Below are 27644 nucleotides of genomic sequence, written 5' to 3'. Positions count from 1 at the left end.
CTGTTATGAATAAGTAACTGGTTAAAACATAGGAAACAGAGGGTAGGAATAAATAGTCAGTTTTCATAGTGGAGAGAGGTAAATAGAGGAGTTCCCCCAAAGATCTGTACTGGGACCTGTGCTGTTTAACATATTCATAAATGATCTGGGAAAAGAGGTAAAAAGTGAAGTGGCAAAGTTTGCAGATAATACAAAATTATTCAAGAGTGTTAAGTCCAAAGCAGACTGCCAAGAATTACAAAGGGATCTCATAAAACTAGATGACTGAGCAATAAAATGGCAGATGAAATTCAGTATTGATAAATGCAAGGTAATGCATATTGGAAAACATAATCCCAACCATACAGACAAAATAATGGGATCTAAGTTAACTATTACCACTCAAGAAAGGGACCTTGGAGTCATCGTGGATAGTTCTCTGAAAATATCTGCTCAATGTGCAGCACCAGTTGGAAAAGTGAACAATATTAGGAATGGGATAGATAATAAGACAATAAATATCATGGTGCCATTATATAAATCCTTGGTACGCCCACACCTTGACTACTGTGTGCAATTCTGGTCACACCATCTCAAAGAAGATGTATAGATTAGAATTAGAAAAAGTGGAAAGAATAGCAACAAAAATGATGAATGATATGGAACAGCTTCCATATGAGGAGAGATTAAAAAGACTGGGAGTGTTCATTTTAGAAAACAGATGACTAAAGAGAGATGTGATGGAGGTCTATATATTTAGGATTGGTGTGAAGAAAATGAATAAAGTAGTATTATTTCCCCCTTCACATAACACAAGAACCCCCAATGCAATTAATAGGCAGCACGTTTAAACAAACAAAAGGAAGTATTTCTTCACACAACACACAGTCAACTTGTGGAACTACTTGCCAGGGGATGTTATGAAGGTCAAAAGTATAACTGGGTTCAAAAAAGAATTAGATATGTTCATGGAGGACAGGTCCATCAATGGCTATTAGCCAAGATGGTCAGGGCTTTACCTCCATTCTCTGAGTGTCTCTAGGCCTCTGACTGCCAGAAGATGGGGCTGGATAACAGGGTGGATCACTTGATGATTGTTCTGTTCTGTTCATTCCCTCTGAATCTTCTGGCATTAATCACTATCAAAAGATGGGATTCTGAGCTATACTGACTGTTGGTCTGATCCAGTATGGCCATTCTTATGTTCCTGTCACTTTGGTCTCTGAAATAGTAATGCTAGTCTCTTATTTAAATTACTTTCTCTATGCACATTTCATTTTCTTTTGGTTTGTCATTGTAAGGTCTTGGGCAGGGGTGGGCAAACTTTTTGGCCCAAGGGGCACATCTGGGTGGGGAAATTGAATGCAGGGCCATGAATGTAGGGCTGGGGCAGAGGGTTGGGGTGCGGGGTGTGGGAGGGGGTGCAGTGTGCAGAAACGGGCTCGGGGCAAGGGGTTGGGGCAGAGGAGGGGTGTGGGGGCATCATATAACCCTGGAAATATTTATATGGTGAGAAGACACTGGAGATGTTTTACTATTTTCATTATCTCAGAAAATGGCAAAGTTTCATCTTTTAAGTAAGAACAACTGTTTTTGATGGGATAACTCCAGACCACACTTAATGATTTCCCAGGCTACAGTTACCCAGAGGTTCCAAATTTGAACTATTGGAAGTTGATATTGATTCCTTAACATTTTACTATCAAATCTCAAGATACTCAAGATGTTTTACTATTTAAAAGAGGAAAATGCACAAATCTAATTTGCTGTGCTTGTGCCTCTTTTTCTTTTTAAAGGATAAAATACACGCTTGGGCTTTTTGTGTTTAGGATTAAATAGCTATCTATCTATATGTATAGTGTGTGTGTGTGTAGGGGTGTGTGTGTGTGTATATACACACATGCATACACACAGAGAGAGAGAGAGTAGGTGTATGCATGTGTGAATGCACATATCCCTACCCCTCAGTATTTAACAATATTCTTCATTTGCTGTAATCGTGTGTTTTTCAGAAATTTTAGTAATAAATTGCAAATACAAAATAGGCATTGCTTTAAAATGAAAATAGTCAAGCCAATAAAATTATTAAAAATAACAAAATTTTCGATAGCATTTGATTGTAGTTTGAATGCCCATTGGAACATTAGTTTTTAGACTCTGGTTAAGATCCATGTTTAAAGTGGTATTGGCTCTAGCTTCCAAATTTCACTGTTGTTTTTCGTTACATACACATATATTGAGAGAGTTATGCCTTGGTTATATACAGAGTTGGCCCAGTTTAATCTGAAGTCATTTTAAAAACTGATTTAGTTAAACTGGTGCAAAACAGTGTGGACATTCTTTAATTCAATTTAATTTATATTGCTCTTATTTAAACTTACATTAATAGCTTAAATCAATTCAATGCTAAATTAAGTTAAATCCATATAAGCCAGGTTTATATGATTGAGTGTTTATTCGGCAGTTTATAGGTTAAACTGGTTCAACTTTGAATATAGATAAGGCCTTGCCTTGCTATTTGGAACCATGGAAGTGGGGATAGCAGAGCAGTGCTGCCCACAGACAGAGTCCCACAGCCATCTATTATTTATTTATATTGCAGTGGTGCCCAGAGATCCCAATCAGAATTGAGGCTGTGCTGTGCCAGGAACTGTACAAACATACAAAGACATGGCCCGTATTTTGAAGAATTTATAATCTAAACTGCAATCTGGTTCAGGGGAGGTTTGTACATTGAGAGTATGACTGTGCTTCAGAGTTAACTTGGGTTGTTCCTTGGGTGTTGTCCCTAACTTCTCTCCAGTCCACACACACAAACCTCTCCTGAATTTGGTGGTGCTTTAAACCCAAGCTAGCTGGCCCAGCTGGTGATATAGGCTAGAGCTCCGGTACTGCTTTCGCTTGAGCTAGTAACCCCACACGCTTTGCACTGAATATGCAGGTTAAATCACTCAACTGCTGATAATCCTCCAGTGCTTTCGCACAATCCCTCCGTGTGCTCAGAGAGACAGACAAGTTCTGTCTCAATTCATTAGGAAGGAATCATAGAGCAACTCAGCTTACCACCCCCCCCCCCGAGTTATTTCCTGCAGGTGCCAAGCTCCCCTCACCCGCAGCGTGTTGCGTCCCTGCTCCTTTGCCTACCTCCAGGCACTTCCTGACGCTGAACAGCTGTTTGGCGGTGCTTAGCACTTTCCAGGAGGAAGAGGGGAAGAACGGGGAGCTGCATGCCTAGGGAAGGAGGCGGAGAAGAGACAGGGCAGGGGCAGGGATTTGGGGAAGGAGTTGAAATAGGGGCAGGGAGGGGGTGGAGTTGGGGTGGGGACTTGGGGGAAGGAGTTCGAATGGGGGCGGGGAAGAAGTGTGAGGAGGCGGGGCAGTGGTGAGGCCTCATGGAAGGGATGGAGTGGGGGCGGGGCTGTGGGGGGACTTTTGTGTCTTTATATGAAAAGGTGTCAGTGATGCGGCCCTTGGGCCAATATACTAGTCCTCATGTGGCCTTTGTGGTGATTTGATTTTGAGATCCCTCAGCTAACACGTGATTGGTACGTGGGTCTGAGCACTTAAATTAAATCTGCAATGAAGACACAACCTGAGCTGTACTTTATTGGTCCTTTTGAATGGTACCACTGCTCACTACTTCTGTACACTGCAACATATGTGCTATGGACAGGAGAACTAGCTATATGCCCATAAAGTGCCAGATTTGATTGTAAGCCATTTGAGGTAGAGATCATATCTATCTTCCATGAAATATCTAGCACACTTTTGGGGGATATTAAATAATTATAGTATACAGCCCCATAAGGTTGTGGTCTAGTGTCCAGACTGAAAACCACTCTGTCATTCTAGCACTTTGAGTGCTGAATTGCTGGGTGGGGAAGCAGTAATAACAGTAGTTACTCTTTCTTTCTCCATCTAGTATGCCCCGTAACAGAGGTCAGAATTTTACTCACAGAACTTTAAACCAAAATAAAAGTAATTGGGTAAATAATCTTCCATTCTTCAGTAGAATACATGGAATACTATTCAGCATTTTATGCTGGGCCAAGCTTTTTCCTAAGATTTCCTCTCTTTTTAAATATTAGCATGAGCTAAAAGATAATTTAAGGAATTTTCTGGGCAATGTGCCACTTTCTGTACCCTGAGCAGATTGTCTGAGTCTTCTCTTTGGTCACTGCATGTGTATGATCTAATCTGTCCTGTGCATACACTACTCCCTTACTATACAATAAGTGTAATAATATACATTTTTTGTGGATCTAAAGTGTGTACACATGGTAGTGTGAGAGCAGTACAGTATATTGCGGTGAACTGTTCTATTATCACCTTGTCCTCCAGTAAATTCATGAGTGCGAGGACTTGGTGTGAAACAGCATTGACACATACTGTATGAACTTTGACTCAGGAGTGATCAACACATTTTCAGAGTTTCTGTCCACATGTAATATTATTAACACTAAAGCCAAACATCTCAGAGTGATTTCCCCAGAACCCTTGCCATCTGCCAACTCTAAGACAGAAGTGTATATTTCTTGAAAATAAATCCGAGCAGTTTCTCGTGGAAGGACTGACCAACCCCGTTCTAATAACTAGAAATAACTGATAGGCTGTCTCCGCTGCTGGAATTTTAGGGTGCATAAGTACTTCAGAGTAATGATTCAGTAATTCTACATGACTTTTTCACTTCTCGGGGGTAAGATGTCATTTTCCATGAAGCCAGTTAAATTCTATAAATATTCTCATTTTTTTCTGGTAACATTGTAAACCAGGTCCGCGGGCTCATGTGTTCATCTTCAAGCCAAGTTAAAAGTTAGCTTAAAATTTTATTTCTTTTTTTTTGTGTGTTTACAAGCCTTCAAACTTGGCAGACTCCCCAGCACATGACCACAGACTATCAGTTCTTTCTGCCTTCCTAATTTTTTGTTGTTTTAGTCTGAACTGCTACTTTGCTCTGTTTGGCATCTTCTGCTAAGTGTCGGCACAAAACCTCTTTGGACATAAAACATTAATTGGCTTTCTTAAAGGAAAATTCCTCTTTCTGTTTTTCTCCCTTTACCCTTGTCTTTCAGTTATGCCTGCCGCCACTTGCGGAGATATGTATATGTCTTGGACAAACTGTATTTCCCTCACTCTCACTGCTCTACGCTGCAGCATTGCTTCTCGACCCTCAGTGACAATGGAGAGGAACTTTTGTCTTTAACTTGTTCTCACATTCTCAGATCCTATGCTTCCAGGTTATTAACCTCTGCTCTGCATTTATTGCATGCTGCATGCTGTGTGTGACTGATCTTTGCATGCTTTTAAGTGAACAGATGTAAAACATGAAATGGTCAAGTGGGTTATTTGTATGTTTAATATCATACAACTAATGGCATCCTGAATATGCATCATAACAAGTGTGGTATAAATAGAGGACCTACTGTTAGGTTTTGTGGTGCACGACATAGGGTCTGTCACCATAAGTCGAGCACAAGCTTTCATAAGTTGTGTGCAGCCTTTGGAAGCTTTAGATTTTTACAGTAGATATAAATTATGTTAATATCCTTCCCAAATTCCATAATATTTAAAATATAAGACTCTTGGGCTATAATATTCAAGCTACTGCATAATTATGTATTTGCTTTGCACTGCAGAGCTGGTATAGCGATGCATCTGTCTTAAAGACAAGCCTGAGTCCTGTTGTTGCAGATATTCTTTACAGCAGTGTTGGTTTAGGGAATGGAGATAGAGCCTTCTCTCTCTTATTGCACCTTACTTCATTTCAGTTTCATGATCGCTCATACCTGAGAGCTGCCATTTTTTGACATATCGTAGATTAGATTAGATATAATGGGGAGAGTAATGAATAGCCATCAATCCCAAATAACAATAGAAAGTCACCAGAATTGTTAGATCATACATAAAACCAGTAAAATAGAAAGAAATTTTTAAAAATCTCTACTAAGAAGGATAAAACATACTTTTTTTTAAAATAAAAATAGTTCTATACATACTATCCTGTTGACTAGGTAGATAATTTAATGTACTATCCAAGATGCCGAGAGTTTTAGGAAAGCAAGGAAAAAATTGCATGACAAAATTGACCAGAACATGGAAAGAATCCAGAATGGAAATGCAGCTTCTCAGCAAAGCAAGCGTAAAATAGCAACAGACCACACAGTAAACATAAGTAAAACCAGCTTGATTATTCAGGAAGAAGAAACTATGGCATGCAAGTTGAGATAGTTCTGTTTGTATGAATTTTATAGTAGTCCATAATGATGGGGAATCATGCCAAAGAATCCTAACAGGCAATGAAAATCTGGCAATCCCAGAAGCAACACCAACTAATTAGGAAGAGAAGACACTATTTTAAAAAAATGTAAGGAATACAAAGGCATTGCTTAAAAGTAATAGTAATAATAATGAAGAAAAATTCACAGGCTAAATGTTACGCTGTGCTAGGGACTGAAATCCTGTACATATAATGACATGGTTTAATATAAAATTATTCTGTGCATTCATTTGTTAGTTATATATCTGTATTATTAGTAAATAGAGGTATTGTGGTAGTGCCCAAATGACCCATTTTGGCTTGAGGCCCCTGATTATAGTTTATGAACTAAAAATGCTAATTAATCTGCAGAACTCTAGAAAATCTATTAAAATGGATATTGTTGAGTCAAATTTTATTTAGGGCTTTGGGTATATATTTATAAAGCATTAGTTTTAAATTAAATGTAAGAAACCACTAAAAAACAAAAGAAACTAGTTTGTTCCACCTGGAGATAGAATTCCTCACCTCTAACCCCAAGCTACTACTGCAACCACTTAGTACCATAGGGATATTTCCAAGACTCCTGCAATTAAGTTGCAAGGGCAGAAAGATTACTTACGCTTGTGCTGGCAATTACAGGGATGGGTGGAAGAGTGGAGCACGCACCCAATAGAAAATGCTCAGATAATACCGTGGTGTGGGGCAATATAAAAACCTATGTAGAATAGAAGGAACTTTTCAATCAGCACTCGGCACAACTGTAAAGCTCTTCTAAAATGGTGCAGTCAAAATGATCCAGCACTGAGTGCAGGGATCATGAAAATCATCAGTGGTTCTATCCAGTAACTATACTTACGAATTACAATGTGTTGGGAAGGCCAAAAAATCTTGTGTTTTGTTTACAAAATGTGTGCACCTTTTTCCCTTCCAAACATATGTTCTTGAAAATAAATACAAAAAGTGACAACAGCTCAGCACTTAAAATAGCTTTACAATAACAAAGCATATAATTATGGATAGTGGAAGGAAACAGCTTTGGTACTGGAATACTGTAAATAATGAATACATTTTTATAAACTTATCAACTAACTTGACATTATTCTTTTATGAAATGTGACTTGTACACCAGTTGAGAGGTATCAGAATATATCACCCCTAGAAGTTTTGAGAATGTGGTTTTCGTTTAAAAAGCTATCTTTTTACAAAACAAACTGAGGTTGTTTAAACCAGAAATACTTCAAATAAAAAACAATGCTCATGAAAATATTCAGCTGCCTTTTTTGTGGTAGCTGTTTCTTTTTTATGTGGATAATTAATGATTTGGGAATGGAAACCCCTACCAATATGTGGGCTTTTCTTAGCTAAAAGTAAAACTCTGTATAAATCTGTAGATAAAAAAAAATCAAGTTTTATGTGTTGGGTATAAAAGGAGTTCGTGAAAAGCATCTAAAACTTAGGTGTTCTTACCGACAGTATGGGTTCATGCATACATTCTGTACAAACATTACTGTAGTATTCATTATCGATACCTTTATCCTATCTTAAATGTTGCAAATATTATTTATACTCCAAAAATCAGAATTGAGCACAGAAAGCAATGAATTACATCAGTTCATTAATGCTGAGCCCAGCAAAACTCCCACTGCGCTGTAGTACAGTTCCTACTGCTCTACAACACTGTGGTCCTCATTCCAGCAAAACTCCCACTGAAATATGTGGGACTTTTCCCTGAGTAAGGACAATAGAATCAGACTCCAAAAACTGTACAAATAGTGTGTTAATCTTCGGAAGCCGTGTATCTGCTCCTGTGAGGTGGTGTTCCCCTCCATAGCACCACGTGGGATCAGGCATTTTATTTGCATATGTACTGTGAAGAGTAATACCATTTTAATTTTTTTAAAATGGAGAGGGGGAGAGTATACGTCAAAGAAAAAACGACAGGGAGAAGGAAGGGCATCAGGGAACCTTTAGAGGTGACAGAGTTAAGAAAAATTAACACAGTTCATGCCTGCTCTTACTCATTGCATGTTTAATTTTTTTTAAATGTACTTTCGTTGGTGGCTATTGAACACTATTTTCACATTTTGAGACTGGTGACTTGTAAAAGCTTCTGGTGACCTGTTGTTTCTTGGATCTGTAAACATGTTTATACCACATTTGTTGAACAACAAACACTGGTTAAAATGAATGGGCTTTTAAAAGAAGAAAAGGTGGGGATGGATGTATTTGGTTATCACTTTTGTATTGCCTGAGCACTGTCAGCCTGTGGTACCCATTCTGGAGGCACTTAAAGAGGAGAATGCAGTTTCAGCTCTGTCTTAATGACAATGTCACTCTGGTGACTTGTGGGGACACATACATTGGTTTTTTTAGTATACCATACATTCGTGTAGCATAAATACTTGAAGCTGGGATCACAGTCTTTAGATTTGTTTGATAGTGGCTTAATTCTATGGTGGCGGTACTATTTATTGATTTCCATGGTATTTCTAACTCATGAAATGTATTAACTTCAACCATTATGGTTTCCTTTCGGATTACATATTCACTGTGTGATGTTCTATTAGTCATGCATACTTCACTTTCTATTTCAAACCTCTCTGAGCTCCAGTCATCCCTAGAGAATAACTCTGGAAAGTGAAACAGACTCCTTGATGTATGTATTAGCAAAAGGCAGCTAACAAGATAATGGTTTTGGGGATGCTAAACAAATTAAGGACAGTTTTATTTTCTGTGCGGGAGGAAGAGAGAGAGAGAAAACTAACAGGAAATAGGTTTTTGATGAGCCTGATAAACTGAGTAAGCAATAGAGCAGCGGTTCTCAAAGTGTGGGTTGGGACTCCAAAGTGGGTCACAATCCCATTTTAATAGGGTCGCCAGGACTAGTGTTAGACTCGCTGGGGCTGGGGCTGAAGTAGAAACCCGAGCCTCACCGCTAGGAGGCTGAAGCCAAAGCCCGAGGGCTTCCGCCAGGGGCAACGGGGCTCAGGCTGTGGCTTCCGCCTGGCACGGAGGTGGTGATGTGTAGTAATCTTTGTTGTCAGAAGAGTTCACAGTGCGATGAAGTTTGAGAACCGCTATAATAGTGTGAAAGAAAAAATTCTGGAATTTATTTGAGTTGAGCTTTTGCTAGAGGAAGAAAAGGAAAGGAATATATTGTCAAAATTTTAGTCTTAGCTATTGTGAATATTGTTTGTAATTTTATTTTGGGTTTATATCATCACCATAGGAACCACACAGTAAGATTATGTAGGCCCTTTTTTTTGGAGGCAAGCCCCTGTCCTGCAGAGACTTAAGCATATGCTTAACTTTGCAGACCTGGGAAGTCCTAGTGCTACTGAAGTCAGTGGGAATTATTCACTTCCATAAATTTAAGCACGTGTGCAGTCATTGCAGTCTATGATTTGTATCAAGATAAAAAATTACAGAGCCTTGTACTGTTGGAATTCAATCCCAGTGTCTGATTAGAAGGAATTAAACAGAAGGAACAGTCATAACTCCAGAATTAAAAACAATAACTTAAAAAGATCATGGTAGGAGTAAGAAGTCAGGTGTAAATTTTCAAAAGTGACTAGTGATTTTAGGTACCCAACTTGAGACTGTATCAGCACTCTGATCATCAAGTCCCTTTAAGTTATCAAGCTGGGCATCCAAAATCTTTAGACACTTTTTAAAATGTAGATTTTTTTTTTTTAAGTGCAAAGTGCTCAGTTAGGCAAGAAACTGAGCATTCACTTTTACATTAGTGGGACTTGACTGAGAGTTGAGGGAGACCACACTTTACAGGAGTGCACAGCATTTTGCTGATCAAGCCATCAATGAGAAATAAACTAAACTAATAACTTGGGCTCATAAGATTGCAGTAGCAATGCTGCAGTTATAGTTGAAATGATGTGTGCATTTTAAGTTTCTATCCCAAGCAAAATAATGAAGTGGCTGTTACAGGACTAAATAGAGAATTAAAGAGTACTGTAATTAATGTCAATCCGCATGGGTTTATGGAAAATAAGAGCTTGTCAAACTATCTTTTTTGGATGAGATTACAAGTTTGCTTGCTATAATAGACTTCTGAAAGGTATTTGACTTGTACCACGTAACATTCTGAACTTTACAAAATTAGAACCATACAAAGTGAACATTAGAGAGAGCAATTGGGTGAGGTAATATCTTTCTTTGGACCAACTTCTGTTGGTGAGAAATACAAGCTTTCGAGCTTACACCGAGCTCTTCTTCAGATCATGTGTAAGCTCAAAAGCTTGACTCTCTCACCATCAGAAATTGGTCCAATAAAAGATACTCACCAGCCTTGTCTCTCTGATATCCAGGGACCAGCACAGCTACACCAATACTGCCTACAAAATCAGCCTGGCACATGAAATGGGTTACAAACTGGCTAACCGATCTCAAAATTTAATTGTAACAATAAATTGAGAATTATCACTGAGCAGGTGTGTTTCTGATGGAGTCCTATAAGGGTCAGTTCTTGTCCCTATGCTATTTGATATTTTTATCAATGACCTGGAAGAAAACATAAAATCCTTACTGATCAAGTTTGTAGATAGTACGAAGGTTGGGAGAGTAGTAAATAATGAAAGTGACTGATTAATGGCATAGACCTATCTGGGTTGCCTGGTGTCACAGGTCCGCACACACTTCCACCCTCTTGTGCCTGTGCCCTGTGTTGGCTGGTTAAATAAATAGTCCTCTCCTTCTTTGGTATCTTTATTTACAGTGCAGCAGTGCAAGCCCTCTTTGTTCCCCCAACAATTATCCACATTTAGACCCTCCCCACCTGCTGGCCTATGAGGCTTCTTTCCTTGTGAGGGGAGACTGATATAGCCCTCCTTTCTCTTCCCAGGCTAGCCTCCAGGCTGACCTTTCCTCAGGGCTTTTATAGCCCTCCCATCCTCAGCCCAGCTGCTGGCATTTAACTCCAGTCATTGCTGTGAGTCAGTCCCCACTAGGTCCTGCAGCGTGGCCCTCTGCTGGCTACCCGAGCCCCTGCACTTGGCCTCCTTACCAAACAGCAGGGCTTAGCCAGCATTTTAACCGAGCATTCAAGGGGTTTTACCCCACCACACTTGGTAAGCATGATGCAAGCAAACAATGTATGTTGCGATATGGTCAAATGTAAGGTCACGCATTTAGGAGCAAAGAGTGCAGGCTATATACCTACAGGATGGGGAACTCTATCCTGGGGAGCAATAACGGAAAAAGACTTAGGGGGTCATGTAGGATAAACATGAGTTCTTCTTCGAGTGCTTGCTCATATTCATTCCAAGTAGGTGTGCGCGCGCCACGTGCACGTTCGTCGGAAGAATTTTCCCCTAGCAACACCCGGCGGGTCGGCAGGCGCCCCCTGGCGTGGCGCCTTTGCGGCACCGTATATATGCCCCTGCCGACCCGGCCGCTCCTCAGTTCCTTCTTAACCAACCCCGTGTTCGTCGTTGGAACGTGGAAGGCGGTTTAGCTGACCTCCACATCCTCTGCGTTTCACCAGTTTCTACAATAGTTCCTTCAGTTAGTTAGGTGTTGTTGGTAGTTGTTAATACGTTTAGTTAAGTATAGTTGTTAAACGTAGTCTGTATATGAGTTATGGTAGGGCTGAGCCGGTATACTCCTACTCTCCCGAGCTCCGGGAACCCGGGCCTGCATGCTGGCTCTCCAGCTTCAAGCAGTGCTCGGCCTGTTCGTCCGGCCCGATGCCAAAGGGAGACCCCCGATCGTTGCCTCAAGTTGCCTGGGGGAATCCATGCTGACGGAAGAGGAAGTGGCGCATCTGCAAGTCCTTCAAACCGCGGACAAAAAAGGAGCGCGGACTCCCGTTTAGAAGCAGCTCCTTATGGAGGCCGCCCTGACTTTCCAGCAGTTCGGCACCTGACCGCCACCGGCACTAAACACCGGTCTTCCGCACCGGAGACGAGCGTGGTACGCACATGCCACAGCACCGGCGGCAATCATAAGCTCCGTCTGAGCAGACAGCCCGGCGGCGCTCGCTCACCTCGGCGAAGAAGGCGAGGCTCCTGCCGTCGCGCCTCCGGAACCGCAGTCCGAGCCAGGAAAGCCGTGCCAGCACGCACCACTATCTGCCCTGCACCGGTGCTTCCCGTACCGTCGACTCCGGCAACACATCTCGAAGAACAACAGTTACAAAGGTGAGTAACCGTCTTTTCCCTGGACGATGGTATAGTTGAAAGGGCTAATGTGATCCTTGAATGTATGAACAGGGGAATTTCACATGGGAGTAGAAAGGTTACATTATCTCTGTATTTGATACTGGTGCAATCACTGCTGGAGTACTGTGTCCAGTTCTGGTATCCACACTTCAACAAGAATGTTGAAAAATTGGAGAGAGTTCAGAGAAGAGCCACGAGAATGAGGCTTGGAAGGCATGCCTTAGAGCAGTGGTGCACAAACTTTTCCAGTCACACGCCCTTCCCCCTTACTGTTAACAGAATCTGTCTGTGCCCCTCTTCCCCCATTAGTGCACAGCCAAGGCTTCCTCAGCAGCAGAGCTGGGGATGGGAGAGAAGCTGGTCTGGGAGCGGAGAGGGAATGAGGGCAGAGCTGGGCTGGAGATGGAGGCAAAGCAGGGTTGGTGTTGGAGTGGGACTGGGGCTGGATCTGGCTTGGAGGCAGAGCAGAGCTGGAGGCTGAATGGGGTTCGAGGTGGTGCTTTTTTTTTATATTCCTTTTTGTTTTTATATATTATCTATATGTAAAAAAAATCTAGAGCTTGGGTAGATGCTATTAAATACAAATATAAATCCAATTATTATTCTTTTGAAGGGTGTTCTGTTCTACATGTATGGTAGATGGTTTAGATTTGCAAGTTTTTTTAGTATTCAGAGTAGTTAGAAGTAGAAATTAGTCCAAATTACTAATGCAGTGAAGGGAGCATTGTGGTATTTGCATAAATTTTGCTGTCTGCTGTGCAAATTAATGTCTGAGTATGAGACATATTAGCATGGTCTAGAAACCCGTATTTCTTGTATTCTCTGGGCAAAGGCTTTGCATCCTGTTGAGAATGCTATGGAGACCCAATGGGATTAGCATTCTCCATGGACCTGTATAGCATACACTTAGTGTGCTATTGTATACGTTTTATAATATTGTGTCTGGGATCCCGCAGTTGCTGACTTTATCATTATGCCCAGTTCTACCCTTAGTTGTGTACCTGGGGCTCCCATTGGCTTTAATGAGAACACAGTGTGATCTGGAGGATAGAATTTTCTTCTTAATTTGTAAATGGAGTAATTTAAGGTACAGAATATAATAAATTTGGCATTTTTTATTTGGTTGGGGGGGTTGGTTGAGTTGCTTTTTGCATAAGGAGAGATTAAAATGCTGAAATAAAATGTGAAGGAACAAAGAGCAAACCCTGCTTCCTCTGTGGAAATTAGGTTAATTTCCATACAAACTGAAGACAATGTAAATTTAATTACTGTGCTCTTCGGGGCCTGAGACTTTTTAAAACAAGAATGCCATGGTGGTTTTACAGATGGAAAAAACTTGCACAACTGGAAGTACGTTAGTAAGAATCATAAGACTGAACAACTCTGTATTGATTTTCCCAGCAATCCAGAAGTTTGTATGTATTTGTTGAATGATTCCTTTTACTGACTTCTTAGAATATACATATTCCCATGGATTGTAACAAATAAAATGAATAGTCTGCTGCAGAGATAGTATGTACATGGATTAGTAACTGTTCTCCTACTAGAAGGGTTATTTAAATTTAAAATATTTTATCTATTGTAAAGTCGACTTCTTCCTTTAATAGCATGCCTGTGAATGGATATTTGCTTGTATAGCTCTTATAAATTTTGAGATTGATGAAATCTGTACAGAAACTTCTTTTAGAAAAATTTTAGTCCCTGACTACACTAGAAATATGACCACCTTAAAGACCTTGGATACACCATGGTCTGACCTAGCTCTTGTTTTAAAATAAGGTTAAGATCCATCCTATGCCAAAGACTGAAACCTTGTTTGTAACCTGCCTAGCAGACATTCTTGTAACAAAGTTCTTTGACATGGTTGTATTTGTAATATGGACAATGGTTATCTGCTGAAATTACCTGATCTTTGTATTTTTGGGCTGAGTAAATGGAGGTTATGATTTCACTGCTGTCTTATGCTTTTTGTGTCTATTTTGCTGTATTTTAGCAGGAAATCATTTTTATTAGCTTTAATTAGCTGTTTTCAATACCTTCTCTTGAATCTGCTAATATCAATCATAATACTAGTGTATAATACATATGTATCCTTTTTATTTACTTGTTTGAACTGAAATCCACTTGAGTGAATATATTTTGGATTGGTCTTATAAGCCATTCATCACTGATGCCCCATTTACATCGAAACTAATGCCAAGTAAAGGAATCTATTTGTTTAATGAATAAAAAACAGTGGACTGAACTAGTAACTGAAGGTGATTCATTTGTTTTGCAAAAGTTTAGATCAGAGAGACGAGGTGGGTGAGGTAATATCTTTTATTTGACGAACTTCAGTTGGTGAAAGAGACAAGCTTTTTTGAAAGCGTAGCAATTGTCTGTCTGGTTTCAACCACACAGTTGTTATTGGGGCACGTAGTGCACTGTATGAGGTAGACCACATGCTGTGATAGGCATGCATAGGACCCGTGAGATACGTCGTAATGTTTCCATCCTCTGATTACCTTGTCCAGACCTGAAGAAGAGCTCTGTGCAGCTCTAATGCTCGTCTCTTTCACCAACAGAAGTTGATCCAATAAAAACTATTACCTCACCCACCTTGTCTCTTGAGTATCTTGGAACCAACATGGCAATAGCAACACAGAAAACAACACAGCTTAAAACAGTAAAACTTGGGAAAATAATATTTTGATTGTGACTAATGAGCCAACAGAGAGAGAAGAAATTATTGTTTATAATGGGACTCTATGTAGATATTATCTTTCTTTCAGTGATGCATTAAACAGTAGCTCAAAAACAAAAGCTACAGCTACAACATAGAGGACGTTCTCCATAAGATTATATTAACTTTAAAAAAGGTAAAATTTTGAGTCTAAGCTATTCTCATGTCTTTATATAAAGGGGTTCTTTTCTAGTGGAATTATAATGGTAAAATATGAGCTGTAGAATGCTGTTGTTTTAAGTGTGTTTCTATAATGTGTGGCTTTTATGGCCTGTATTTAATTCTGTAACTTTATTATGTTTTTAAATTGAGGACAGTAATACACTTGGCATGTGAAAATGAGAGAGAAGAGAAACAATAATTCAGAGAATATTACTGTAATATTAGAGTACATAACTACCCACGTGTGACCCAGGTGTGCGTAGAGCAGCCCTCACTGGAAATGCCAAGGTCAGGGCAGGCTGCAAAAGGGAGAACAGATACTCCCAGGACTGGTGGGTAACACTAAAGTTAATCTCCCCAACCAGTCACAAACTGTGCTTCTGATCCCCCACACTGGTTATCAAGAAGCAAAAAAGAAATTACACCATCCCCTTTATTGCATTCCAGTTCTCTGACTCCTAATCAGCATGTAGGTCCAGTACAGTGAGGAGTTATTTAAAAAACTCTGCTGACTATACAAAATGTTCTTCTGACCTCAAAGGGTCAGCCACATTACCAGGTCAGTATAGGTTTGGCTCTTTCCCAAAATACCACGCTGCCAGCCAATCCTTTCGTCTCTAAAATGAAAGGTTCATTATAAAGAAGAAAGAAAGAACAAGAAGAAGAGGTTAAATGGTAAAGCAGTCACATATATACAGAGACTTCAAAGTCCATATATCAGGTTCTTAGCAGTATTGGTGAGTTTGCTGGCTTGAAAGTCCCTCTGGAACACATCCACAGCTTGGATGGAAGTCCTTTGCTCAGACTAAAGCTTCGTTTGTAGAAAGGTTATTCCAGAGGTAAGAAGCAGGAATGATGAAGACATAATGAAAAAGATGCAGCTGCCTTTTATAGTCTTTTGCCATGCAGTTTTTATTTCCTTTGTTCCAAACACAAGGTACCCAGCACATGGCCTGGAAGCCTTAGGGCTTGGCTACACTTGCAGGTGTGCAGTGCTGGGAGTTACAGCTGTCTTCGTACAGCTGTGTAGGGAAAGCGCTGGAGTTTGGCCACACTGACAGCTACCAACGCTGCAGTGTGGCCACATTTGCAGCATTGACAGCGGTGTTGGGAGTGGTGCATTATGGGCAGCTATCCCACAGAACACCTCATCCCATTTTGGCGCCGTGGGTTGTAGGAAAGGGAAGGAAAGGTGCGGGTCATTCTGCTTCCTGTCCCAACGCCCCATGATGCATCGCTTTACATCCCAGCAGTCCCTGTTTTTCCGTCCACGTTTGGCGCCATTGTAACTCTCCCAATGGTTTCTGTGCAGCGTGATTTCTGTGGGAAATGGAGCCCGAACTGCTGAGGAATATGCTAACGAGTCTTCTGCCAGTCACATCTATCGTTGGCTAATTGAGCTATTCCTTAACGTCTTCTGAAAGTGCTCATGAGGAGTCCCGATGATTGCGTAGTTTCGCTCCTGATGCGTTACTACACTATCATGCTTTGGCATTATTTTTTTTTCATGGAGATATGCGCTAGCACCATGTGATATTGCCGTTTTGGCTCAGAATATTAAGCTTCACTGTATTTGTGGTTGGGGTTCACATGCGTATGGAATTCTGCGTGCTTATGACGAGCAGTGTGGCTGCAAACTTTTCGATGGAAAAGCCACTTTCATGGGACTGATTTATATTTTTGAAGTTTTTCGTTAGTTGAGTTAAGTCTCGTCCCTCACCCTTTGCAGGAGTTGTCAAGGTCACGGAGATTTGATAACTGTCCCTGTACAATGAGAAGCTGTTTTGGCTATTTTGACTAATTCTTTGGACAGGCTAGCAACTCTCAGACAGCTATTGATTCGCTCTGAACCAGTTTGGTATTGTGGAAAGTTGACGGTTGTGGAATCTGTTTTTGTTTGCAAGTTTCAGGGCCATTAATCGCATCCAGTTTAAGAATATGAAACCTGTGGACTCTGAGAACGTTTGCAGGAACAGTTTGTGTGTTGCTTTGTCACAAATGGGTTTAACATAACTGTTGGTAGGTCGATAATTGGTTAGCATTATTTTAGTCCCTACTCCATTCCTAGCATCTTGAAGTACTTATATCGGGGCATGTCTCTTATGTGTTCTTCCAGGCGCTTGTTGATCACGAGTGTCGTTTCATGATCATTATCAGGTCTGCCTTGGGAAAGGGGTCATGATGGCACAGCATCTTTTGGTACCACTGGCTCTATTCGTTTATATTATGTTCCGCGAAGCTGGGCATGCAGGGATCTTTTTTTTCCTCAGGACCAGCTATGATTCACTAGTATGGGACTTGTAAGATGTCCTATTTAGTCTCTTGTGGAACCCCTGTTTTACCCTGTTAATGCTTTTGGCTCTATGATGTCTAAAACCGGTTTTTTTTTATATCGAGGGTCAGCTTGACAGTGAGGCAAGGATTTTTGATTCAACTACAGTGCTGAGCCTTGTGTGCTCTTGATTTATATGAGCTGTGGGTTTGCTTTTGGTTCCTTTTTAAGCGTTGGCTTAGTGTGCGATTCTCTTGTATGGGAAGCTTAGATGTGTTGGGCGGTAAATTGTCCAGCACTGCCCTGTCGTTTATATTCCGTTCTATGGCTGTGCCCTCCGCTAATATTTTGTAAAGGGCAAGGGGTAAAACATTTTCATCAGCATTGCGTACCTCTCGAGGTTCAAACACCTGCAGCTGTCTGAATTTGCACAGCCAGAGAGCTCCCAGTGGTAAGAGAGGCCACACACAAAGGCTTCATCTGGTTAGGCGATCCTTGAGGAAGGCATTGAAACCAACTTGTATGGTTTTGGTGGCCTTGCACTCGGTAGTGAAGTGCAGTTTACAGTGTAGTAGGAATCTGTTTTTTTCCTGAAGTTGATTTCTCATGCCTGTTCTTCCTGGTGCAAGGTTTATCTTTTGACTTCTTGCATTATAATAATGACTTTTTCAAAAGCCAAGAATTCATTATTGTGTAAAAAATACTTTCTCTGACAGAGAACAACCATTGGTGTGGGAACGCTAAAAGGCAGGCCAGGTTGTGTGTGGGGATACTCTGTACAGTTACCAGTGTTTGAATATGTCCCTGTGTGAGTGTGTGCTACTGACTGCTTGCACTTGCAGGATGATTATAACTGCATGGTGATAGTGGGTTGTAGTGCAGTAGGATAAGTGTCTAGTTCTTCAGGGCTGGTTGGACGTGTGTAACGTGCAGTGTGTTGAGGCCAGCTGGTGGAGTTGTGTAAAGAACTGGATGCTGGGGAAGGGGTTTGGATCTGACATTTGGAGCACAAGGAAAGATGGCTTTGGTAGACGGCGGGGGGGGATGTGTAGTTTCGCCTACTAGTAGTGCTTCTCCTGCCATTAATGGCACCGAGCGCTCGGATGGCTTTTGCAAGCTGCTTGTTGCTGGCTGTTTTCTGGCAGAATCCTGCTTCCTTTTTCCCTCTCAGTGTCCTGCAGTTTTTAATTCTCCTTCTGCCAGAGTGAGTTCCTATAACTGCTTGCAGCATGGTCGGTCTTTGCTCTTTTCGTGCTTGGCTTCTCGGATGTTTAGATCTTTGAGCTGTTGATAAACAGGCACAGCTGAGAAATCAAAGGTTCTGCTTGTCGAAGGCAAAAAAAAGGCAACAGTTACTAATGCAGTATGTTTACATATAATTCTCAGTGATGTTGATTCCCCACAGTTGAAGCAGTTTCAGTCTTCTCACTTTAGCCTATAATTCGCCTCATACCAAAGAGATGCGCACAATAACTCACCACAGGAGCCTGATAATGGTGACTATAGGGGGATCGATTGCTTCAAGGCTGTGCAGCGGTTTTCTGTCATTGGGGAAAGCAAACAGCTGCAGGGGCACCTGCACTGAACAGTCTCTCAGCATTTTCCACAAGAGTTAATCCTGGAAGATATCTCAACTGCCGGGTCACCGGGGAAGAGCAGGAGGCTTCTTCTACACAATGAGGATTTCCGCCCTGGCCCCTATGCAGCCTTGCCTGTTGTGCAGCAATGGTCCCCCACCCCCTCGCAAGCACAGATGGCACGGACGTATAGGCCTCACTGGGACAAGGCCACAGTGTCTCTCCCTATAAACTTGCGCAGCGCAGGCCCACCTCTGCTGAAACTTTGAAGAGATACAGAGGCCAATTAATCGCAACGTGATAGACCAACATTCAGTGGGCTATTCCACATCTAGGATGCATGCAGCATAACCGCCCCCCCCCCCCCCCCCGAAACACTTTCCATCCTGAAAATAAAAAGCTGCTTACCGGGAACCCGCTCCTCTCCTTGTCTTCCCAAGTACCGGCTGCTGCGACTGGCTGCCTTCCTCTGGCTTGAGAAGAGCTCCTGGCTGCATGCCTCCTGAGACTCCGGATGTCTCCTCCACCCCAGTACTCCACTCCGGTTTCTCTCCCCCCTCTCCTCCTCCGCACTCCCGCCCCACTTGAGGTCCATCGTGGTCCTTGATTGGCGTGGGTCACCCTCAAGTTCACGTCCAGCTCCTGTAAGAAACGGCAGGTCTTTTTTAGCTGATGGGCCGCGCCTGTGGAAGCGGATGGTTTCCCTCGTTCAAATAGGCCACTTCCACTAGCTCTCCTTCACTTTAACCCTTTTGCCACTTGCCACTGCGTCCTCATCATGGCCCCTTTCAAGCATGGTCCCTTCATATCTGTCCATAAGTTCCATAATTTCCTATGTGCTGGAGCGCTTAGCTGTGGACTACGTACAGCTGTCCTCTTCCCTCTTATTGCTTTCGATGAGTCCAGAACCATCCTATTTGCTCCATGCTGGTCTACGTTTTTCGTGTGGATTTGGCAGGGTCACCTTGGAAACGATTCTACTGTATTTTGCATGCACACCTGGCTTTGCGAGCAAACAGAATTGGGATTTTTAAAATTCCCTGTGTGTGGCATTTAAAGGGGACCTACGTTTCACCTGAGGCCTAGGGCTAGAGTAGTGCTTACTGTTATGAGCAGAGTAGTCTGAGCAGGCGATCTAGTGAACCTTCTGACATAACCTCTGGAGGCCAAATTAACAGCGCTTTAGTTCGCTACCCTGGCGTTTAGCATTCTCTTGCATCCACCAGTGCTTGTAGCGTTATCCCCAGGCAGTAGTTTTGGTAGAGTACATGCAGCGCTGTAGCCAGGGAGATACAGCGCTGTATGTGCCTTGCAAGTGTGGACGGTAAGTTGCAGCGCTGTAAAGCCACCACCAGCACTGCAACTCTCCAGTGTAGCCAAGGCCTTAGAGTTCTATCCATAGGCAGGCCCCTGCATGCCTTGCTCAGTCATAAGGTGTAGCCCCTGGCCTTTTCAATGGGTTCATTGTACAGTTGCTGTTCATTGATGGGCCATCAAGCAGGCAAGGCAGTGCTGATGCCAATCTGTCTGGGGGTGTCACCCAGATGCACAGCACAAGTTTGGAACTACAGACATACCATACATATAACTTACTATACACACACATATACAAGATTACCATATTTGGCAAATTATAACATTTTTGCAAATACCTTACACAGCATATGTGGCACAACTCATTGCTATTTTACAATATTCATAATATCCTAAAGTGTCCCCCAAATTCCATACAGAGTCACACCATGTTCATCCAATTTCTGGCCCACTAGGCTGTGTTTTGTTTTGTGTTTAGCTGCTGCTCAGTTTATCATCATGTACTTCCTGAAAAGGGGATTACATAAGACCTCCTGGGTCATCATAGATTAAGGGTTGGAAGGGACCTCAGAAGGTCATGTAGTCCAACCCCCTGCTCAAAGCAGGGCCAATCCCCAGACAGATTTTTACCCCAGTTCCCTAAGTGACCCCCGCAAGGATTGAACTCACAACCCTGGGTTTAGCAGGCAAGTGCTCAAACCACTGAGCTATCCCTCCCTTGCACACCAAATAAGCAATTATAAACAATACTATAGTTCTTGAGTATTCCCATACTCAGAGATTTTACTAAATATTTTTAATTGGTCTGATAAATTAAAGTTAACCACTATCCTTGAAAATTGGGGAGGGGGGAGTGTTTGTTTGGGAGGGAGAGGTTCTGTCCTTGGTCCCCGTCTCTTCTCTCTGTCATAGTTTCGTCTGTTTCCTCTGTTCCAGCAACTCTCAGTTTACCTTTCTTCCTCTGACCTTACCCCTTCCTTTCAACCTCTCACCTCTTCCTGGACATCCTAGCACCTGTTTAAACTCAATTTGGGGAACTCTGAGCTCCTCCTCTTCTCTCCGAAACCTTCTCTCCTTCCTCTCTTCTCTGTTGTTGTTGCTAACACAACCATCTTCCCCATCACCCAGGCTCCAAACTTCAGTGTCATTTTTGACTTCTCCTCTGACCATCAGAGGAGACAGGGAACTTCAGAATATTATGTCCCCAGACCCTCAGTCCAACAGCCTTATTCACACAGGAGTCCTGCTGACATGCATTCAGCTACAGGACTGAAGTCCTAATGTCACTGCCTGCTTGAATATTCAGTTAAATGTTTTCAAATCAAAATAAATGATTTGTGTAACTAAATATATTCATTAATCATTGCAGCTTTAATTACAAATAGGGTCATGGCTAATAGCAATACAGATCCAGTGCTAATCTTGCCTTTCTGTATGGTTGCGCTGGTCTGTGAGAGTGGTAATGCAAGAGTTTAGTTCTGCTGAGACATGGACCAGTACACCCATTTTAGTTATACTGATTTTCTTTATGCAAGAAAACCCATCTCTCTCAAAGATTTGTTTGTCTTGTCTGCCGGCAAACCACAAGATAAAAATGTATGCAAATTTTGCTGCAGCCTTTCCTCTCTCTATCTTTTCATTTAGTATTTGTTGTTGTATTCCTTAGATTCATACATTATTTTTTTTTGAGGCCAGAAGAGACCATTGTCATCATCTAATCTGATCTCCAGCAAAACAGGCCACAGAACTTGCCTGAATTAGTTCCTGTTTGATCTAGGGCATATCTATTAGAAAAACATCCAGTCTTGATTTAAAACATTTCCATTGATGGAAAATTCACCACAACCCTGGGTAAGTTGTTCCACTGGTTAATTAGTCTCCCTGTAAAATTAGCACCTTATTTCCACTCTGTCTAGCTTCAGCTTCCAGACATTGAATGTTAGTATATGTTTAGCTGTTAGATTATCAAATTTCTGTTCCTTGTGTAGATACGTATAGGCTGTGATCAAGTCACCCCTTAACTTTCTCTTGGATAAGCTAAATAGACTGAACTCCTTGAGGCCTATCACCGTAATGCACATTTTCCAATCCATTAATCACTCTTGTGGCTCTTCTTTTGAACCCTCTCCAGTTTTTCAGCATCCTCCTTGAAGTCTGATACTAGAACTGAGCACAGTAGTTGAGTAGTGTTTGTACCATCAAAATGGTTATTGTTTGCATGTATCCCTCTTACAAAGCGATCAAGATTGTTGCATATCAGTGACCTGTGCTTGTCATTATTTGCCACTTTCCAATCTTTGTTCCATGGCAAATTTTATCAATAATGATTTTGGGGTTTTTTCCAGGGCATTGATAAAAATATTAAATGGTATAATGCCAAGAATTTATCTCTGATTGACCAGTAGAAGCATACCTACTTGATCATGATTCTCCATTTACAATTACATTTTGAGGCCTATCAGTAGCCAATATTTAATCCATTTAGTGTATGGCATGTTGAATTTCTGTGGCTTTAATTTCTTAATCAAAATGTCATGTGGAACCAAGCCAGATGCCTTACAGAAGTCTTAGGTATATTACATCCAAAATGTATATTATATTAAGTGTCTAACTTTAGTAGCTGCTTTTTAACATTCTCTTTAGTTACTGTTGTAATGGAAAGTATGTCATCATAAAATATAAATACATCTCTTTTTACCAAATACAGAACTGAAATATTTATTAACCACTTCTACCTTTTCTGCATTATTGATCTTTGTACCATTTCTAGTGTGGAACCAATATCATCGTTAAGACTTATTTGTTCTTTATATACTTTTAAAACTCCTTATTTTTTTTAGCTCTGTTAGCTCTGGCTTTCTGCTTGTGTTCTTTTGCTTCCTTTATCAATATTCTGTAATTCCTAGCTTCTAATTTATATTCATTGCTATAAACAAAAAATAGCTGTTTTCATGTCCCTTCTAAGACAGGTTGTTGCTTCTCTTCTTTCTTAATTGTGGCATTGGGTGTCTAGTAAAATGTTTTTAAACAGTTTCCAATTATCATTGACAGTTGTCTTTTAAAATTATTTATCCCAGCTGATTTGGTTCATTATTGTTTTAATCCTTTTGAAATTGATCCTTTAAAAGCACCATATGTATATTTTACTGGTTTGGGCTTTACATTTGTTATACATCAACAAAATAATCAAGTCATGATCACTTGCAGCTATTCAACCACTAATGTTTAGTTTTGCTATAAAGAGGAATTGATCTGTCAAGATCAGGTCTAATATACAGTTCCCTCATGTTGGATTCAGCACTTTGAGTTAGGAAATTGCCATAAATAATTTTTAGGAATTCTAAGGACACTTTAGGACTGGGAGCAAGAAACTTTGAGGTCTCCCGTGATAACTCAGCTTTTTTTTTCTCCTACCCATTATAGTTGGTTTTCCTGTTCTCTAGTGTGATTTTGGAGGTCCATTGAGTCATTAAAACATTGATCCATAAGAATGCTTGTGAAAGGATGTGGTAAGGAGCTCCCTGTGTATTTGAGCTTTAACCATTTTGAACTTGAGTACATTAATTATATAATTTAATTACATAAATTACATATCATCACAGAAAGTAATGATGGAAAACCCTACACTATCTTCATCTCATTTAGTCTATCCACCCTGTCCATGAAGGATTTTTTCCTGCTATATATTTTTCCATTGTTGTGTCCTGTCTAGTTTTAAATAGGCAGAAGTAGAAGTGTGATTAAGGCATGTGAATGGGAATTAGGAGACCTTTTTGTGACTCAGACACAGATAAATGGGAATAACAATACAACCTTTAGATGGTGCTCTGAGGCTAAATTAATATTTTACCAGTTGCTGTCAGATGCTCAGAGAGAGGGTGCTACACAAAGTGCAAATTATTATTCTAATTTATTAAGTGTCTAGAGTGATGGGGCTCCCCCACGCTTCTCCGTTTCACTGTTCCACACTCCTTGAGACAAGTGTTCAGCATTTATTCCTGATATCCAGCCTACATTTTCCTTCGCCTAATTTCATCACATCCCAGGAATTCTGTGAAATTAATAGTTAGCTCACCTTATCTGACACCCACCAATGTTTCAAAAGTAGAAATTGGTAGGGGAGGATTCAGCAGCTAATCTAACTAAATTCTCTGAGCTTTTAAATTTTATGAAGAAAAAGGAAAATCAGACAAGAAGACGGAATTCTCTCTCAAACTCTGCTGTTCCTTCCCCTCTCCTCATTCATCCTCCTCTATTTTCTGAGGGTGGGGTGGGGTATTCATTTTTCCGTATGTTCTCCACGTCTGTGCAGGATTAATATTGTGCATGTTTCCATTCTCACATGTTGAAGAAATACATTACCCAAAACCCTGCTGCCTTATTCTGTGTTTTGTATTTAAATTCCCTTTGCAGCCAAAGCAGCTCATTGGGGTTTCCCAAAAAGGCTGCTTGTGGTGGAAGCCCTTCTTCCTTCCAGAGCTGTTTTCTTCCTCTTCATGAAATGAACTGTACCTTCCAAAATAGATGGAGACACTTTAGTGCAGTGAGTCCAAGTGCAGATTAAACAGACACCTCTAGATCACTTTAAACCAATGATGCTGTCTGCGCAGCACTAGATGGTGCTGACGACACTACTGAATTAGCTGTATTAATGACAGCAGGAGTAACACTGCATTCCCCAGTGCAGGTAAACAACCAGTTTTCAAAGCCAAGCTTTAAACAAGCTGAAAATCTGTTCTCAAATGAGCAATTTACTGTATAAATACATCATCTGGATTTGGGAAGGGAAAAGGAACTGTGCTGCTGTGTATGCTGTTATCCTAGATCTTATTTTTGTTTTCTTATTCATTTTCAGTAGTCTTGTAGACTGAGGGTCTGTTCCAGGGGTCGGCAACCTTTCAGAAATGGTGTGCCGAGTCTTCAGTTATTCACTCTGATTTAAGGTTTCGCGTGCCAGTAATACATTTTAACATTTTTAGAAGGTCTCTTTCTATAAGTCTGCAATATATAACTAAACTATTGTTGTATGTAAAGTAAATAAGGTTTTTAAAATGTTTAAGAAGCTTCATTTAAAATTAAATTAAAATGCAGAAGCCCCCGGACCTGAGTGCTGCTGAAAATCAGCTCGCGTGCTGTCTTCAGGCACGTGTGCCATAGGTTGCCTACCCCTCATCTATTCCAAGTGTTTTCAATTGTTAAGGTTGTAGATTGCTGGGAGGCTGATATGAGGCCTAAGCAGGTAGATATCTTGATAAAAGACTGCAGATGGATCCACTTGAGGGGAAAAGAGGATGAGAGATTCCAGAGGCTAGGAAAGTGGTTGCTTTCTTCTGTACTTTTCTCTGGGATGCAGATTTTCACTGCCTTCAGATCTATTGAATTATTCTTAATGCTGTAGGTATTGATCACCACCTATAATTATCACAAAGGATTAGTATTTCTTAATCTTATTTAGTGCTATTTGTATATCAGACTAATTGAGAGAGGTGTGGTTCAGTGATAGTTTCATCCTGGGGCTTGTACTCAGGAAGCCATATTTCTAACATCAGCCCTGATCCTGATTCCCTGTGGTCTTGGGCATGTTACTTCATTATTCTGCTTCAGTTTCTCCATCTGTAACATAGGGAGGACAATATATAGCTATCATAAAGGTACTTGTGAGGATTAATGACTGATAAGGAATTTGAATGTGAAGTGTTATAGAAATCAAGCTATTAACACTATTCCTAAAATGACACAGACTGAAGAGATGTTTTGAACTGATAGGACATTGAATTGATTGTTAAAAGAAAAGGTAAGGTGAGGGTGTGAAAAACTACTTCATTCCTCTTGACTGCCTCAGAAGAGTATTGCAAAAATTTCTTGCCTTTTGCTGAGGTTTTTGGATAACAATAATCAGGATGTTAGTGTGAGGATATATTGTTAGTGTAAAAGATACAGAGGGCCTGGCTACACTAGAGAGTTGCAGCGCTGGTGGTGGCTTTACAAGGCACATACAGTGCTGTATCTCCCTGGCTACAGCGCTAGCTGTACTCCACCTCGGCCTGGGGCCCTCTTCAGCGTGGGGCCCGATTCCAGGGAATCAGCCTAAAACCAGCCCTGACTGATATCAAAGGTAACTGAGAGATCTCAAAGAATCTGCATGGACATTTGTTTACCTCAAACCGGCTATAATTGACCAGTGAGACCAGTGTTGTCTGTGAGCCATATCCAGAACTAAAACATGGTTGACTTTAAAGTGTCTTTTGAGTTTCTCTCTGACCTTGTGGTGGTGGCACGTCGCACTTTCAGAATGGTTATAGCCATCGAAGAGAAACAAAAGCGTCGGTACTTTGTCTCTGTGTGTAAAATATAATATATGGGGAGATTGAAAATAGAAGTGGTGAATGGATTTGAGGGTAAAAGTAGTAAGCTAACTGTCTGAGACATAGAAAAGTTAGAAATTATAATAAACAGGTTGGGGAGCTTCATAAAGCAGGGATCCAGACAGTAATAAATTGTATGATTTGTGAATTAGTAAATGTATAGTATAAGTAGGGCAATATAACACTTGTCAAGGCTGAACACTTCAAGGCTGTACACAGTTCTGCTCCTGCATTCTTCTAGGCCAACATTTTCAAAAGTGACTAGCAATTTTGGAGGTCTCCATTTTTTAAATACTCAACTCATCTTACAGGAGTTCTGATTATCAGAAAGTGCTGAGTACTAACCCTAGTCTTTTATTTCCTACTGCTATCGATGTCAGGGCCTTCCCTCTGCCTTCACCTTCAGTTTACATCCTCCTACATTCACTGCCATGCTTCCTTACATAACTGCCCTGTATGCCTGGAATGACCTCTCATCCACATCATTCAGGCTACTTTCCTCCTTCATATCCCTCCATCAAACATGTGATGCGTATGTTAAACAGACGATTTCTTGGCTTTCTGTTGTGCAACACTATTCCTTGCTTTTCCACTTCCTTGACTACATCCTGTCTCCCTGCTTCCCTTAGATTGTAAGATGCTCAGGGCAGGGACTTGTCTTTCTGTGTCTTTAAAGCACAATGCACATCTCTGTGTTAACATTAGACAAGGCAGTACAGTATCGTGATGTCTTTGTGTTTATAATACAGTACAGTATCGTGATGTCTTTGTGTTTATAATAAATATACAGCATAAAGATTACATTCACTATTAAACAT

The 27644-nt window shown here is 40.9% G+C and overlaps 1 protein-coding gene across 4 annotated transcripts in view; it reads left to right on the top strand.

Annotated features, from left to right (window-relative positions):
- The window catches only part of DYM (dymeclin), a 351012-nt gene that overhangs the window by 224335 nt on the left and 99033 nt on the right, over nucleotides 1-27644 (top strand). Inside the window, exon 14 of one of the 4 annotated variants that reach the window (XM_075066862.1) lies at nucleotides 5052-5216. The exons of the other annotated variants lie outside the window; for them this stretch is intronic. Within the exon in view, the coding sequence (XP_074922963.1) occupies nucleotides 5052-5216 (165 nt within the window). The remainder of the gene's footprint in view (nucleotides 1-5051; nucleotides 5217-27644) is intronic. 4 annotated transcript variants of the gene reach the window in all.

This window comes from Chelonoidis abingdonii, chromosome 6 (assembly GCF_003597395.2).
Source record: "Chelonoidis abingdonii isolate Lonesome George chromosome 6, CheloAbing_2.0, whole genome shotgun sequence".
In the NCBI taxonomy this organism is placed as follows: Eukaryota; Metazoa; Chordata; order Testudines; family Testudinidae; genus Chelonoidis; species Chelonoidis abingdonii.
This window is presented reverse-complemented; position numbering and strand designations above follow the sequence as displayed.